Source organism: Amborella trichopoda, chromosome 4 (genome assembly GCF_054954075.1).
Source record: "Amborella trichopoda isolate Santa Cruz 75 chromosome 4, AtrichopodaSantaCruz75HAP2 v2.0, whole genome shotgun sequence".
In the NCBI taxonomy this organism is placed as follows: domain Eukaryota; kingdom Viridiplantae; phylum Streptophyta; class Magnoliopsida; order Amborellales; family Amborellaceae; genus Amborella; species Amborella trichopoda.
In genome coordinates, this window is record NC_142339.1 from 2,495,589 (window position 1) to 2,511,166 (window position 15,578).

Below are 15,578 nucleotides of genomic sequence, written 5' to 3' on the forward strand. Positions count from 1 at the left end.
ATTTAAATCACTAGTCTTAAATAAGAAGACAATTTTTAGTTTGAGAAAGTTCAGATTTGAAATGATAAAGATCTGAAGCCACTTCACCTAAAAAGTTTGAGAAAGTGTCGACTTTCTGCTGCCAATACTTATCGAAACGGTTGCAGACCATGAAGATCCGAAGTTATTTCAACTTCAGACCACAATATAAAACCTTGAGTATGGACCACAATATAAAACCTTGACTTTGGACCACAATAAAAAACAAAAATTTAGAACTTTGATCCAGTCTCATGCGCATTTATCACTTTAGACCTTGAACGTATAAAAAGAGCATTTAAAAAAAAAAAAAAATTTGAAAAATGTTTGAACTTAAAAAAAATAAATTTAGGGAAATAATTTTCAGGACATGAGCATAAATTTTTTAGAAAAAACAAGAAATTCAGTCCCGCTCTATACCTATTTGAAGAAAGGAAAAGTTTATATAAGGTTGCAACCTTAAAATGTAGAACTACATATGCACCTCAAAAATCCATCGAAAAACGTTATTTTAATGTTGAAAAACTCTCTAATTGATCATCTCAATGTTGAGATGTATGAATATGAAAAAAAGAAAGATTTTGAGTCCTAAAAATAATGCATCTTGCAACACATTATCTAGACCGTCTATTTTCAAGATTTTCATATGTTTATAGATCTACTTGATTTTAACCAGTTTTAGAGTTTAAATTTTTATAATTAGATATGAAAATAGATTTTCAAACAATATTATAAATTTTTAACACAAAAAATACATGTTATGATAAAGTTTGGAGGTGCACCTTAATTAGATTGTTTAAGGTTGCAACCTTATAGAAACCGCACCCTTTGAAGAAAGGACGCCATTTCTATGAGTCCGCGAACTCATGTGGAGAAATGCAACCCCCTTAATAATCCATTTTTGAAATAAAAATTGACTTTGATTTTTTGATCGATAATCCAAGAAAATGAAGAGAGTGAGGAAAATATTGCACATAGAATTAAAGTTAGTGGGCGAGGTGGAGATGTGCTATCAAAGTTTTATGTGATCATCGCATACCAATGAATGTGAAGCTGAAGTTCCATAGGACAATTGTGAGGCCAGCTTTGCTTTATGGGGCAGAAAGTTGAGAGGTCAAGAAACAACATACACATAGAAAGAGTATAGTTGAGATGTGACATTTGGGAGAACTTAGGAGTAACTTATATAGGTGATATGACGAGAGAAAGTAGATTTAAATGAGTTGGCCATTTACAACGAAGACCAAGTACAATATTTTTTAGGAAGTACGAGTTGGTTCAAGTGGAGGGCTAAAATAAAAACATTGGTTAGGCGAAAAAGGATATGGTTGAAAGTAATGACAAAATACATGGCGACTTATGACCTTAATGAGAGTATTATCTTTGATAGAGTAGAATGATCAACCAGGATTCATGTAATCAATCTCAAATAGTTGGGAAATAGCTCTTATGATAATGGTGATATTGACCCAGATTTTTAAAAATATACAATTCCTAATGTGTCATCATCATTATCATAATTTTTTTCTGATTATTTGGGGTCAGCTACATGAATCTGTTTTGTTAAATGCCATACCCTTAGTGAGGCGAGACCCTAAGTCCCCATATATGTTTGGACTATTTCCAACCACATCCTTTTGAGCTTACTCTTTGCCATTTGCAATCTTTACACTTGAATTAACTCGCATTTTATTGTCGATGGGTGCCACACCTAAATTTTCCAGAATAGATTCATTTTGAATTCTATCTCTTCTTGTGTTACTCATCCATCTCAAAATCCTGATCTTTACAATCATTAATGTGAAAAAAAAAACAAAATAAATAAAAGTGACATTTTTTTTGTAAAGAAATATTTAGGCCATTGATTTGGGGAAAGCTTTTTATGTTCCCCTCTACAACATAGAAGTTCTATGTTCTCCCTACCATCAAGCCGTCCATTTTTTATCAAGAGAGCCACTCACCGTTTGATCTTAGATCTGACGTCTCAAAGTATTTTAGTTTTAGTTTTTTTTAATATAATTGTTTTGAATATGAAATTTGATGCGTACCATCTTCTCATTGGGATGCACCTATAAAAAAATATTAAAAATAATTTTTTGATAAAAAATAATGGCCAAAATACCTTTTGAAACTTTTAGGGATATTTTGATTATTTTATTTTATTGAAAATAATTTTTTTATATTTTTTGTGAGTGCCATTTTAATATAGTTAAAATAAGAATGGACGTTCAAAATTTGGTGTCAAATCAGTTTATAAAAAAATAAAAATAAAAAAATATATTTTTAAAAAAACAATGTAGAAACAAGACATTGTTATTGAGACAATCTTAGCCCTCCATTGAAAAATGGACAGTTGGATAAGGGGAACATAGAACTTGCGGAACATAGAAAGCTTTCCCCATGCCATTGATTTTACCATCATTTACATCCATGTTTTGATGACTCTCCCTCTCCATCCGTATTTTGTTTGCGCCATTTTTTAAAAAAGCTCTCTCTCTTGCTCCATCCATCTTTTGTTCCGCCATTTTTTCAAAAAGCGTTGACTCTTTTTCTCTTTTCAGCAGTTGCACACAACTCTGTCGCTCCCATTTGCCCTAAAACTGAACGCCGTGAGAACAAATTCATGGGCTTCTGTGGAGTGATGGCTTCTGCTTGAATTTCTGAAGCATCAAGGGTTCCCCTTGCCCTCCCTCTATCTCCTGCTCGGTTATCCAAGGTACTTAATATTTATTTTGCACCACTTAATTAGGGCTTGTTCTCATTTTTCTCACACGATTAGGTTTTTCTCCCCTTCTCTGGTACTCTTTTGTTCTCTATAAAAACTTATTTCATGGTAAGTTTGATTTGAAGTGGGTTTTAATGGCCCTAACCTCATTGCTTTGAAACCAGTTGCATCATTCATAGGAATTTATACTGATTTTTTATTTTCTTTCTAACTAAAAATTATCTGATCTCATATTGTAGCTCACATCTTTTTATTTTTTATTTATTTGTTTATATTACACGTTAATGGATGAAAGATGTGACATTCTATGGATATACGCATATATTATTTCCACTGGTCTACTTGACCGAAAAATGTTATTGGATTTGATGATCAGTTCAAGTTAGCTCTATGCCAATTGCGAGTTACTCCGGATAAGGAAAATAATATTGTTCATGCTCGCAAAATCATCGAAGAGGTTTGAGACAAGGGTGTGAAGCTTGTAGTTCTACCTGTAAGTTTCTTTACCTAGAGTTAAGAATCACTTAAAAAGAGAAAATTTACTTACCTGGAGTTTTTTAGTTAGTTGTGGTCATGCTTTATCATTCATAGTTTTCTGAGATGTGATATATGATGCTGATATGTAGAAATGGCTGTTTTTTGTTTGATTAAGCTGTATTCAATCCTTAACCATACCAGCAAGGGCAAAATATACTGTAATTCAATGGACACTGTGCAAACCATAGCATCTGGTCATTATCATTCACTGAAAAGATGCACGACGATGGAGATGGTGGACCAGCTAATAGGGTTCATGCTGCCCTGTTCTAGTGGGCTCCATCGCTATTCATCCTTTCAATGGATAGTGCTGACTTTGTGGACCTTGGTTTTTCATAGTCAACTGGACAATTATGCACTTTCTTTCGTACTCTCTCTCCTTCATGCTCCTTCATTGGAATGGATAGTCCAACATTTTAATCCATTAGGTCATCACCATCCATTGAAACGATGGATGGTCATGAACAGAGAATCTGATTCACTAGAGCATAATAGAAACCCATGTCTCTATCATTTTCTTATTGCTCATTATTTCAGTATATGGTGATGATCAATGACTGAAGGTTTTTGATGTACTCATGGATTACGCACACTCACATTTATTGATAATTACTCAAAATCCCATTTTACTTTTGAATGATGCATATGATTGAGTCATTGCCCTATGTGACAGGAGATGTGGAATTGTCAATATTCGGATGAGAACTTCTGTATATGTGCTGAAGATATTGATACTGGTGGAGATGCATCTCCATCAACATCAATGTTGTCAGAGGTTGCTCGTAGTCGAGAGATTACAATCGTTGGTGGTTCGATACCCGAGCATTGCTGTGGTCAGTTATATAATTCTTGTTGCATATTTGGCAGTGACGGGTTACTCATGGCTAAACATCGAAAAGTAAAATATCTTGAGCTTGGTTTTAGTGTTTTTGTGTACTACTGTGGATGGTCATAACTCTTAAGTTTCAAAATTATAACTAATTATTATCGGAATTTTCAATGTCCTGTTTTATTACATTCTTAATAAATGGTAAGCTATGTTCTTGTAATGTATTTTAGGATCTTTGGTTAAAGTTTAGTACTTAGGAGGGTGTGAAATGTGCAGGTCCATCTCTTTGACATTGATGTTCCTGGTGATATTACATTCCGGGAATCTGATACTTTAACAGCTGGGGAGAAACCGACCATTGTAGATACAGGTATCACTAGAAACTGCAAAGGTTATTATTACAACCATAGGCCCAATTGGTTGGATAGTGGTTGTTGAAACCTAATGAATTTGCTTATTTTATGTCGCACATTATACATATGATTAGCCAGTTAGTTTCGTTCTTGTTAATGTAACATGCAGATAGTTGCTACTGTGTTTAGATATTTTTATCTATAATGAGATGATTTGTGTGGTAGCAACACCCTTATGCCCCTCCTTAATATTGGAGGAATTGATCAAAAGAAATAGTTGATCAATTGTAAGCTTTCTCGTGTTTCCTGTGTAACTCTACAACTTACTAATGAAATAATTAATTGAACTAGAAACTTTGGTAGTAACACCGTTATGCCCCTCCTTAATATTGGTTGAATTGCTCAAAAGAAATAGTTGATTAATTGTAAGCTTTCTCGTGTTTCCTGTGTAACTCTATGACTTACTAATGAGTTAATTAATTGAACTAGAAACTGTGGTAGTTGTGAAGCAGCGTTTCACCTTAACGCTCCCAAGATTTTATGATTCTGTTCCCTCAAAAAAAAGAAAAAAAGAAAAAAAGAAAAAAAGAAAAAAAAGAAGAACAAGAACGAGAACAACATTATTTTATGATCTTGTAGTTCCTTGTATTGTTGTAAAGTTTTCCTAAGCCGTGGGACACTGTCTTCCTCAGAAACAATGCCTGGTTGAAACTTAGTTGATTTTGAATCTAGAGGATATGCTATGTGCAAAGAAAATCTAGAGAGTACAATATTTGATAGATACCTTTGGCAATTAGTCCTCATGTTAATAATAGTATGTAGCTGACAAATGTGTAACTGGCATGGCAAGAGCAGGCATGATCAAGTCACTGGTATGAATAGGAATTGCAATAGAGGTTAGGGATCACTATTTGGTAAGTATTATTCTTTACTGCTATGAATCCTACTGTATTAAGGACCTATTTGGATAAACTCCTTAGCACTGATAATTCATTGTTTCAATAAGGTTAATCCTGATAATGCATTATCTATTGTTTGGCAGTGCTCATCATCAAGTTATCCATGATAAACTTACATATAATTTTACATATACTTTAACTTTTTGAAAAGCTGTTGTTACTTTATTCAAAGTAATTTATTTGAAAATCACACATTTTTTAGCCAAAAATAGCTCCATATAACTAAAAATTGCCAAAACTGTTAGATAGCTAAACAAGTAACGAAATAATATTACTCAAGAGTATATTAATTCTAAATAAGATAATCCATTTCAGGCAAAGTTAATTGTCATCCAAACAGGCCCTAAGTTGGATATTAAGCTTGCTATTGAAGGCATTCCACCTAATTATGCAAATACTTCTACTGTTACTCCTAATGAGGTGAGAGTTGTTGTCACTAGATAAATTTATGTCTTGCTCATTAACACATTCAAAGTTATTTGCCATAGTTAGGGCGGGCTAAATGAAATTTGCTCACACTCCTACTGGTTTAATTTAATGTAACCATTGTTGATTACAATATTGTAAAAGTTTAAAAATTCATAAAATCCTTTTGCAGCCATAGCTATTTTAATATCTTTAAAATCTTTTGATATATGCATCTTGTCACATTGCCTTATTCAATTTAGTGATTACTTGTTGTTTTTCACATATCGTTCCATAATTCAATAGTTTTGTCTTGTATATTAGTTAAATGCCTTTGAATATCATGATAGCTGGACTAACTTGCTGTTTAATTTTGAATGCAGATGTAGGACGTATTGGGATAGGAATTTGTCATGATATTCGTTTTCCAGAGTTGGCAATGCTATATGAAGCTAGAGGTTTCTGTTGTACCTTATAAACTTCGTCTGTTGTGGAGTTCTTGGATTCAAATGGTGTTTCAAGAAATTTAATGATTTTTTTAAAAGTTGAACATAACTTCATCTATGTAGGAATCTCAATTCTATGTTTTCTCCTTTGCTTTTACTTTTTATTGTGCTTGTACTTGTGTGGTGGAGATGATGGCAGCGACGGTGAAATGGGACAACTTCCTTTTGCTGAAGTGTGTAGACTAGTTGAGACAAATGAAATATTAAACTGTATGAGGAAGAATCATATATGAAGGAAAAGGAAAATGTTGAACGGCTGAACCAGTGCAGTTATGATGTGTACCCCTGTCTATTATTTATAGGGTTATGTTAGGGTACTCATACATGTGAGTATTACTTAATGTATTCGACATTTTTGGACATTTAATACCCGTACCCAATAGTGTAGTAACTTTTTGTCTAGGGGTATTTTAGTTAATTATCCAAAGGCAAATTAGAAATTCAAAATAGAAAAAATAATATTTATTAACTGTAGTGGAGGATAACATCACCCACATGGAACAATGATTGCTTCTTAACCACTAATCAATGGCACTAGTTTATTAAAGAAATATCTATCCTACAACTAATGACGAAAAATACCCTTACTCAAAAAATTTTGTCTTACAAAACAAAGGTATATGAGTGTCCAAAAACGGTGAGTACATTAAGGGAATACTCATATGTATGAGTATCCTAACATAATCCTTAGTTATATATCTGGCCACTAATAATCATTTAGTATTTCCATTAGTGTTTCAAAAAGCGCCCAAAACTTGGGCGGCCCAGTAGAATTTTTTTTTTTTTTAGGTTTTTCTTTTTCTAAAATACGCTCTAATGGATTTTAGGTTTCAAATAAACTTAAGACCCATAATTTTCCCCTTTAGCATTAAAAAAATGACCCAAAAATGCCCTCAACAAGCGGCATTTCCGCCCCTGGGTAGGGCGCATGCCTTGGGTGGCCGCCTTGGCTGGTTCAGGCGGCTGCCTAGGCAAGTTCCCGGATGCCTAGGGGTATCCGCCTATGCCTGGGCGCATCGCCTAGGCTTTCTGGACCGCCTAGGCGGCCCCCTAGGTGCTGGGCAGTGCGCTTTTTAAAACACTGATTTCCATTAATTATATATCTTGCTAGAGCAAAATTAGTCATTAATTATGGCATGTCTATTTCTTTTTTTGTGGTTTGCATATCTATTTCTTGGAAAAATGGTAACAAAATCCTTGCTTTCTTTCTCTTTTAATTGCTGCCGAATTAATCTACTCTTCTATAGTGATTGATTTTTGAAAACCTAATAAATCCAATGTATAATTGGATTTCAGGTGCTCATCTGATATGCTATCCTGGAGCCTTCAACATGAGTACTGGTCAGTTGTTATGGGAGTTAATTCAGCGGGCCCGGTAATAATCTGTAGTACACTGGATTCCATCTAGGTTTTTGCCTCTGTATACATCTGTTTGTCATGCATTGCAGGCTATGGTACAAGGACATGGTACATTGTCAAGTCTAATACTACACAATGTACCACGCATACGTGTGTATACATATTAAAAACTATGTGGGTACAAATCTAGGATACGCTTGTCCAAATCACAAGACATGTGATTTCCCATGCCTGTATGCATGTGGACACATGTGTTTAGTGTGTTGGTTGTCGGATTCTCCTACATGCACACGACAAGTATGTCGTTGTGGAGATTGAAGGTGATCAAACATATTTAGTAATATATTGAATTGCTTTGCTTGTGCTTCTATGCTTGTGCTGCTGTCAAGAGACAGTGGTTGATTCTTACAAGAGATGCAGTGATTAATTCTTAAAAGTGATAGTGTTTTGGTCATTATTTGACTGAACTAGTTTTTATCATTTTTAAAGGTGTGTGATACCCAAATTTGAGCTTAATCCAATATATAGAAAATAAAATTAAAATACACTTAAATTACAATACCTAGTCTCCAAAAGTGGACTTGAATGTAAAATTTGAATATAGAGGATTGTTTTTAAATTCCGATAATAAATTGGTATCTTTCAGTAAACTTCCCTATTCTAAATGTACAAATTATATATTTACGTGGTAAAGAATGCATTGGGAGGTGAAGAAGGTTCAAATGATGACCACACAACTCCAAGTGACTTGATAGTGCTTAGAACTCATTTTTTTTCACGTTCTAGGTCCACCATCAAAGACAAATTGAGATAGGTAGAAGTCATAAAAGTGGGCAAATCAAAATCTGGCTCACCCAATCTCATATTGACTTGCCTGAGAATGAACTTTGATATTTAAAAGTCGTAAAATTTCTTAGGGTCAAATTATGGTGTCCTGGCTTTTAAAGAGCTGCTCTTTGAAATTTGCAAGCAAAAGAAGGATCTTATGAGCTGCATTGTATTCTCTCATGCTTTCAGTGTTCTAATTCTGGATGATTGTTCCTTTTTTTTCTTTCAAAAACTGATTGTTGTTTTTCTTTGAATTGATATTCTAGGGCTGCTGATAATCAGGTATCATGTGAAAACCTTGAATGACAGACTACTTTTTTCTTTTTTTTTCTCTCTGAATATTTCTGATCTTAAGATTTGTGGATAATATTTATTGTTGAGCATTTCGATTGGCAGTTATTTGTGGCCACTTGCTCACTTGCCTGTGATGTTGATGCCAGCTATGTTGCTTGGGGCCATTCTACCCTTGTTGGGCCAGTGAGTGAAATCATGAGACTCAAATGCATTTTACATTTTCTGTTTCCTGTGTTTGATCGGTAGGACTTTGGTTTTCTCTTGCAGTTTGGGGAAATAATTGCAAAAGCTGGGTACCAAGAGATAACACTCATAGCAGAGATAGACTATTATCTGATTCAACTGAGAAGGTATATCTTAGATTATACACGTATGCACTTCTCTTCGTGTCACAACTTACACATGTTATGTAAATATTCTGCAGAACCAACCTCCCACTTGAGAAACAAAGGCGGGGAGACTTATACAAGCTTGTGGATTTAGAGAGACTAGACACCCAGCAAGGACCATTAAGATAACAATTTATCTCCTTTCTGCAAGTCACTGAATTTTTCCAAACCTAAAAGTTGGTAAGTGTATGTTTTGTTATTCTCTTTTAACTATGGAACTTTGGCGGCAGTTATTTTTTCTATTGCATACTTTGCTGTCCAATTTATTTGAAGCATATTCTTCTTTATAAAATTTGGATACATAATTTTCTATTGACTGTTACTCTCCATTTTGGGTATAAGGTGTATACTTGGAGTAGATTGTGGCCATCTGGGGCCTCTTTCTCACTTTGGGCAATATTCCCATTAGCGTGCAATGAAAGTTCTGTATTGAAGGCATTGTATATGTTATTTTTTAATTATATGCAATATGTAATCTTCAACTGTCATTTAATGTTAAAATCTCTATCCATGTGTGTTATTTTTTAATTCATGGAATATGTAATCTCCTACTGACTTTTAAATCTGTCACTATTTATACATGGGTCTGTTTGATACTTGATTATAAGGGGGTTGCCAATCTCGGCTGCCATATAGGTCAAAACTCCAATCCAAATTGCTATGAATTTTTAATCCAATTTGGGTCGAATCTCGATTCCAAACTGTTACGAATCTCAATTCAAAATGCCTAAGAATCTCGATTCCAAAATATTGGAATCTCAATTCTATAAATTAAGGAATCTTGATTCTATATTGGTCGATTCCAAATAGGTCAGAAACTCGATTTTGTAGAACTACGAATCTCGATTATATCTATGTAGGGATCTCAATTCCATTTTGGTTGAATCTCGATTCCTACAAAATAAGAATCTTATTTCCCACGATTCCTCTTGTACGGATGTTGATAACGAGAACAAAAATGTTGTAGTCAGCGGTGATTCCACAATTCCGATTCCTAAATAGATTCAGATTCGGAATCAGTTCCAACAACTATGGTTTCTTGACACCCTCACAGGCTCCGAGGGCTTGCATGGCATTGAAAGGATATGGGCAAGGTTATATTCAACTAATTTATCATATCGAAAAGTTCATCAATCATCTCTGTTTTTGATCGAAATAGTGGATAAATTGGGAAGCACAAAACCTTTAGAATCACAAACTGAGAGAGCACCATTTCCTCTACAACGTTGTTTGAAATTTTGAGAAATCTGTGATGATGAGAGAGAGTGAATCAACATAGAGTCCCATTGCCTCTTGGCATATGGATACAGTGATCCAAGGCAACATCCACCATCTGTTTTGACTGACAGATGGTCTAAGACTAGCTGGAGTTGAGCCCATGGGCATGTTCACTCTGGTACACTTAAAATGGGGTAGATGGTCTCTGTGAGTTGAAGTTGAACACGTCTAAGGAGGCAGGTGATAATTGCAAATGACGGTCTTCTAGAGGCATCTTCATCCCATGCATGGCAGATGAGTTTGATGAGCTCTCCTAGTGTTCCATCATCCTCAGGTAGAGTAGGTCTGAGATTTCCCTCAGAGACCTCAAGGGCTATCTGTGGGTAAAAATTGAGACTAGTCACAAGCTAGGTATAAAGTTTCAACTTCTTGGAAGCGTTTCAGGTTGTTAGTGAAGTTTCAATTCTCAAGCAAAATATGAGAGCTATTATGATTTGGAAATCAGCAAACATCCATATCCAAATCCTAAAAATCCTTTCCTGAATAGAAGGTAGACCATAATCCAATGGGTATTGAGTAATCATACCTTAGTGGGGCAATAAGTTGAGTCTATATAAGGTTGTTGCCCTGTGATCAACTCGTTTAATATGATGGCGAAGCTGAACACATCACACTTCTCGTTGTATGGTTCACATCTTATTACTTCTGGGGCCATATAGACATATGTACCTGAAGCGTAATCAAAATTTCTTCATCTTTGTACATATCATTTTCATAACTATGCATTCTCATGCAGTCTTTACCAATTGTTTGCGAAAAATATTACCTATTTCCTTTCTCTTCTCTTTAGGGGGATTGGTACCAGTGTTCCAAAAAACGCTGGGCGGCACCTAGACGGCCGGGGGGGTCTAGGCCACCCAGCACCTAGGCGGATTCTGGGTGGCCTAGGTTAAAAAGGGGCAAATGGTGTCCAATAACCCTATTTTAGGTACATATTTTGTACAAAATATGCATATTCATGCATTTTTTATAATCCAAAAAAAAAAAACCAAAATTACCCCACTCGATGGGTATTTTTTCACCTAGTTGGGTGTAGTCCCTTGGGCACCTGCCTCGGCAGGGGTGGTGCGCCCAGGCCCCCCATCCTGCCTAGGCATTGGGCAGGCTGCATTTTGAATCAATGATTGGGAGAGAGAGAGAGAGAGAGAGAGAGAGAGAGAGAGGCACATCAACCACCCTCTTTAAGGAACCACAAAACCTTGTACCTGTCTCTCCAGTGAGTGCATGTTCACCCTCTGGCAAGAACCGTGCATGCCCAAAGTCAGCCACCCTCACATGCCCATAATCATCGAGGCACACATTGCTAGTCTTCAGATCTCTATGCACAACTTTAGGTGTCTGCTCGTGCAAGTACCTCATGGCCTGGGCCACTTCCATTCCAACTCTAATCCTCTCTCTTAATGGGGGTAGCGGTATATCTCTTGTGCTTCTCCTCTCCTTGTGACCATGAAGCCATTCCATTAGGGTTTTGCCACTCAAAAGCTCGGTCACAACCCATGCATTGTTGGGTGGATTTAGACAAGCACCCATTACATGGAGTACGAAGGGGTGGCGTTGTCGTTGAAGTGTTTCAAGCTCTTGGACAAACCAGTTCACCGCCTCGGGTTGTCTATGGAAGAGGCCAGGGTCTATGCACTTCACTGCAACATCCAGCCCTCTCCATGTCCCCCTGTGGATTTCTGCTGTGCTTCCTTGGCCTACCTTTTCATGCAGCTCTATCTGCATTAGCATTTTGCAGATATTTAAGTGTAGTTTAATTGGCGTGATTTTCTTGGAGTTTGATGCATGGCATTGTAGGCGGTTGAGGTCCTCTTCTGGACCGAAGTGGCATATGTGTGCCCCTAATTCAGCCATGTAAAAGAGGCTCCTGCCTAGTAGCCTTGCCGCTAAGCGGCCACCTCGATGACTGTGCTCAAGGCTCGAAAAATCCCTTAGGCAAGGGCAGAAAACATAATTTTAAAGGTCCGAAAAAAAAAAAACCGAAATGGAAACAAAAAAAAACAGAGAGGAAAAAAAACCCCTTGTACTTCACTTTTTTGAGAGAAACACATCAAAATATTGATTTGTGAGATATTTCCAAGATTGGAAAAACAATTTGGTGCTTTCCATTTTTTGGGAAATTGAATAGTATAACCTGAAGTGGTGGAAAAATAGGTGTTTCGGCAAAGGTCCAAAACTCAGAAGTGGCACCTCTGAGTTTTGTAGTTTCAAGCCTTTTGAGTTTGGATTTTTGTGAGCTGTGACTTCCTATTCTGAATATGATGGTCAATGTGGACAGTGGATTGGACTATGGCATATTGGCTTGTAGTGGAAGATTGTTTTATGTAAATAATTAATGGTCCATACAATTTTGAATGAATGTTGGGCAAGTTTCAATCTTCTAAAGTTTTAGACTTCTAGTTTTCCAAATTAAAATTTTAGACTCGTGTATGTATGTAATGATTCATTTTTAATTCTTCTACTTAGGTTCAATTATGGGGGCTTTGGATCACCCCCCAATAACCTCATAGAGGACCCAAAATGGCCTCCTCTCTATCTGGGCTGCCTAGGTGACTAGGGTCCCCCCTGGACGGCCGCCCAGACCCTTGGCTGCCTAGGCAGCTGATTTTGTGTTTAAAAAAACTGATGAATGGTGACTACTACTAGGAATTTCTCAGTTAAGTTTTGGAACCTTCATTTATCTCGAGAGAGTCCTGAAAAAATGAATGAAGGGGTAAAACTATGATAGACTATTCACAAAGTTAAAAATCTCGGGAGTTTCTTTAACTGTTGGTGGAGATCAGGGTCCCACACTTATTGTGTAAGTACCATAGGATCCTTGCCTAAACACATGCAAGTGTCTATCCATGCACGAAACTTTTCTATATCACAAGATTTTGGAAATAACATTGTGTGCTTGGTAACTCTTGTGATAATATCTTGATATTTTTTGAAAAAGGTTGAGTAGGCTATAATTCTGTGGACTATGATATACTCATGTTTCAATGGGTCATCACTATCTATTGAAATAATGGATGGTGATGGTGGAAGTAGTCCCACACAAAAAGGACATTAAGTCTAAGTATCCATCATTTTATTGATTGATTATGATAACCTGATAGACGGCTTCGTATATACCGTTGTCTATTGGATTTTACTTGCCCTAAAAAACTGGAGATGGTTTGTTTGCCATTCTTCCTCTCATGGCAACAACTCAGTTTTTAGACGACCCAGAGTTATAGAGCAAGCATGGAGGAATTTAAGTAGTTTTTTTTAATATATAAATATTTTAGATTTTGATTGGTAACCATGGAAGTCAAATCCAGAAGTATGATAACTATTGAAGTACCTGAGAAAACTGATATAATTCAAAGGGATTGTATACTATGAGACAATTTATTTTTGGTACAAGGCATCACAATCACTTTTACCCATTGGATATGAAATCCAATAGATGAAAATTTAGCTCAACATTCAAGAAATTTTGTTTTGAACTTTATAACTAAACAATGACACATCATCAATCACCCGATTTCAAATCTAACGGTCAACAATGATTGTGACCTCCTTGTGTCAAAAGTAAATGATCTCAGTGTATATATTTCCTAATTCAAAAGCTTCTTTATTTTGGGTAAGGTTAAAACTAGGCTATGAAAGACAGATTATAGTGACCGTGGCATGCAAATTGCCTTTCATTTTTGTAATTCTGGTTGGCATGTTCTGTTGTGACGAAAAGATTGTAGGCCATGGGGTCACACTACACTCTCTCTCTCTTTCTCTTGCACACACAAACACACTAATAACTATTTCTACTGGGTTTTGAATTGTCCTGCTACTACTGCTCTCTCTCTCTCTCTCCCGCCTCCCCCTGTGCGTGCATACAAACATAGTTTTTAGTTATCTTATTAGTACTGTGCTCTCTCTTAATTCTTATTTTACTTGATGCATGTATGAGTGACTCATAGTTTCTGGGTGTAACTAACCTCATGTTTTTGGATGTACCAACCATTCTCCCTTGCTTTATCCTTGAGAGATGATAACTCGGGATCACTGAGAGGTGGGTCTGGTTCAGGGCTCGTTTCTGGATTGAAGTCACAAGCATGCGACTGGTTGTTTGCTATTATATTGAGGAACCCGTTTTCTTGTGCAGTTTGTAGACAGTATTTGAGATATTCCTGGAGCCTCTCAAACTTTGCCCTGTATGTCATCTTCATTTCTCTCTCGTGCCGTATTTGCCTATCCTTATCAGCCAGCTATAGAAAGAAAACAACATATAACCAACTTAAGGCCTTCGCAAGCGTTGCATTCAATGGAGAAATGAAAATTGCTGATTTAATGCTTAATTGTTTTATTTCATGCACTGTAATGGCAGCAGGCATCTCTCACTCTCTCCCAGTTGTGTATTTCGTTACTGAAACCGATGGATATATCTTGGTTTGCCATTGACTATGTACCTGTTGTTGAAGTTTTAATGTTTGTTGCCTCTGGTTTATGCTGCAAATCGAGTTGATGATCTCCTCCACATACATACACAATCTGCGGGTTGAGTGATTGCGCCTCACAGGCCTTGGAGATGGAGACTGAGGCAGAGGCGAGGCCCTTGGACTGAACAATGTCCTCCTGGCGATCAGCTCATTGCCCTCTCTATTATTCATGGTGGGTGGGCAACGTTGAGAGAGAGAGAGAGAGGTTTTGAGATTGTTTTACAAGGGAATATACCGAGAGAATATTGAGAGAGAGAGAGAGGGCTTTGAGTTTGCTTTGCAAGGGAATAGAGAGAGAGAGAGAGAGAGAGAGAGAGAGAGAGAGAGAGAGAGAGAGAGAGAGAGAGAGAGAGAGATTTTGGTGGGAAGTTTTTCAGTTTGCTGATCCATGGCAATAAATAATGAGGGCCTTGTTTGGGGATAGGTATGGGTGTGAGTGGCGTTATTTTTAACACTGATGTTTGTTTTTTTGTTGGAAATGAGACAATATGGACGGCTATCTCGGTGTGAAGCATGGTTTACATCGACTGAAAATTCAGTCAAGAGCATGGTTTTGTTTATGAAGCTTTGTTTGTTTGTGTGGTTTATTTCGACTAAAAATTTAGCCAAAAGCATAGTTTCTGTATGAATAATAC

At 36.4% G+C, this 15,578-nt stretch overlaps 2 protein-coding genes across 2 annotated transcripts; one reads left to right on the forward strand and one right to left on the reverse strand.

Annotated features, from left to right (window-relative positions):
- The first annotated feature begins 2,512 nt into the window (after positions 1-2,512).
- LOC18439391 (omega-amidase, chloroplastic) lies at positions 2,513-14,960 on the forward strand. Its single transcript, XM_020670394.2, is given in 12 exon segments — positions 2,513-2,734; positions 3,120-3,236; positions 3,954-4,178; positions 4,386-4,479; positions 6,210-6,284; positions 7,629-7,707; positions 8,786-8,801; positions 8,916-8,996; positions 9,081-9,163; positions 9,238-9,382; positions 14,493-14,516; positions 14,610-14,960. Coding segments are annotated over 10 exon segments (957 nt in total). The 5' UTR covers positions 2,513-2,641; the 3' UTR covers positions 9,332-9,382; positions 14,493-14,516; positions 14,610-14,960.
- LOC18439390 (serine/threonine-protein kinase STY17) lies at positions 10,301-15,310 on the reverse strand. Its single transcript, XM_088864324.1, has 5 exons — positions 14,914-15,310; positions 14,443-14,712; positions 11,686-12,199; positions 11,007-11,149; positions 10,301-10,797 (listed from the first exon to the last, which is right to left on the reverse strand). The coding sequence occupies exons 1-5, from the start codon at positions 15,112-15,114 to the stop codon at positions 10,591-10,593; spliced, it is 1,335 nt and encodes a 444-aa protein (XP_088720450.1). The 5' UTR covers positions 15,115-15,310; the 3' UTR covers positions 10,301-10,590.
- Positions 15,311-15,578: the final 268 nt, after the last annotated feature.

Excerpts from the sequence above, each read along its gene's own strand:
- LOC18439390 (XM_088864324.1), bottom strand. The coding sequence starts at position 15,114 with ATGAATAATAGAGAGGGCAATGAGCTGATCGCCAGGAGGACATTGTTC. Across the intron at positions 14,713-14,913 it reads CATTAAAACTTCAACAACAG|CTGGCTGATAAGGATAGGCA; the intron begins GTACATAGTCAA and ends TTCTTTCTATAG. Across the intron at positions 12,200-14,442 it reads GGTACATCCAAAAACATGAG|ATAGAGCTGCATGAAAAGGT; the intron begins GTTAGTTACACC and ends ATGCTAATGCAG.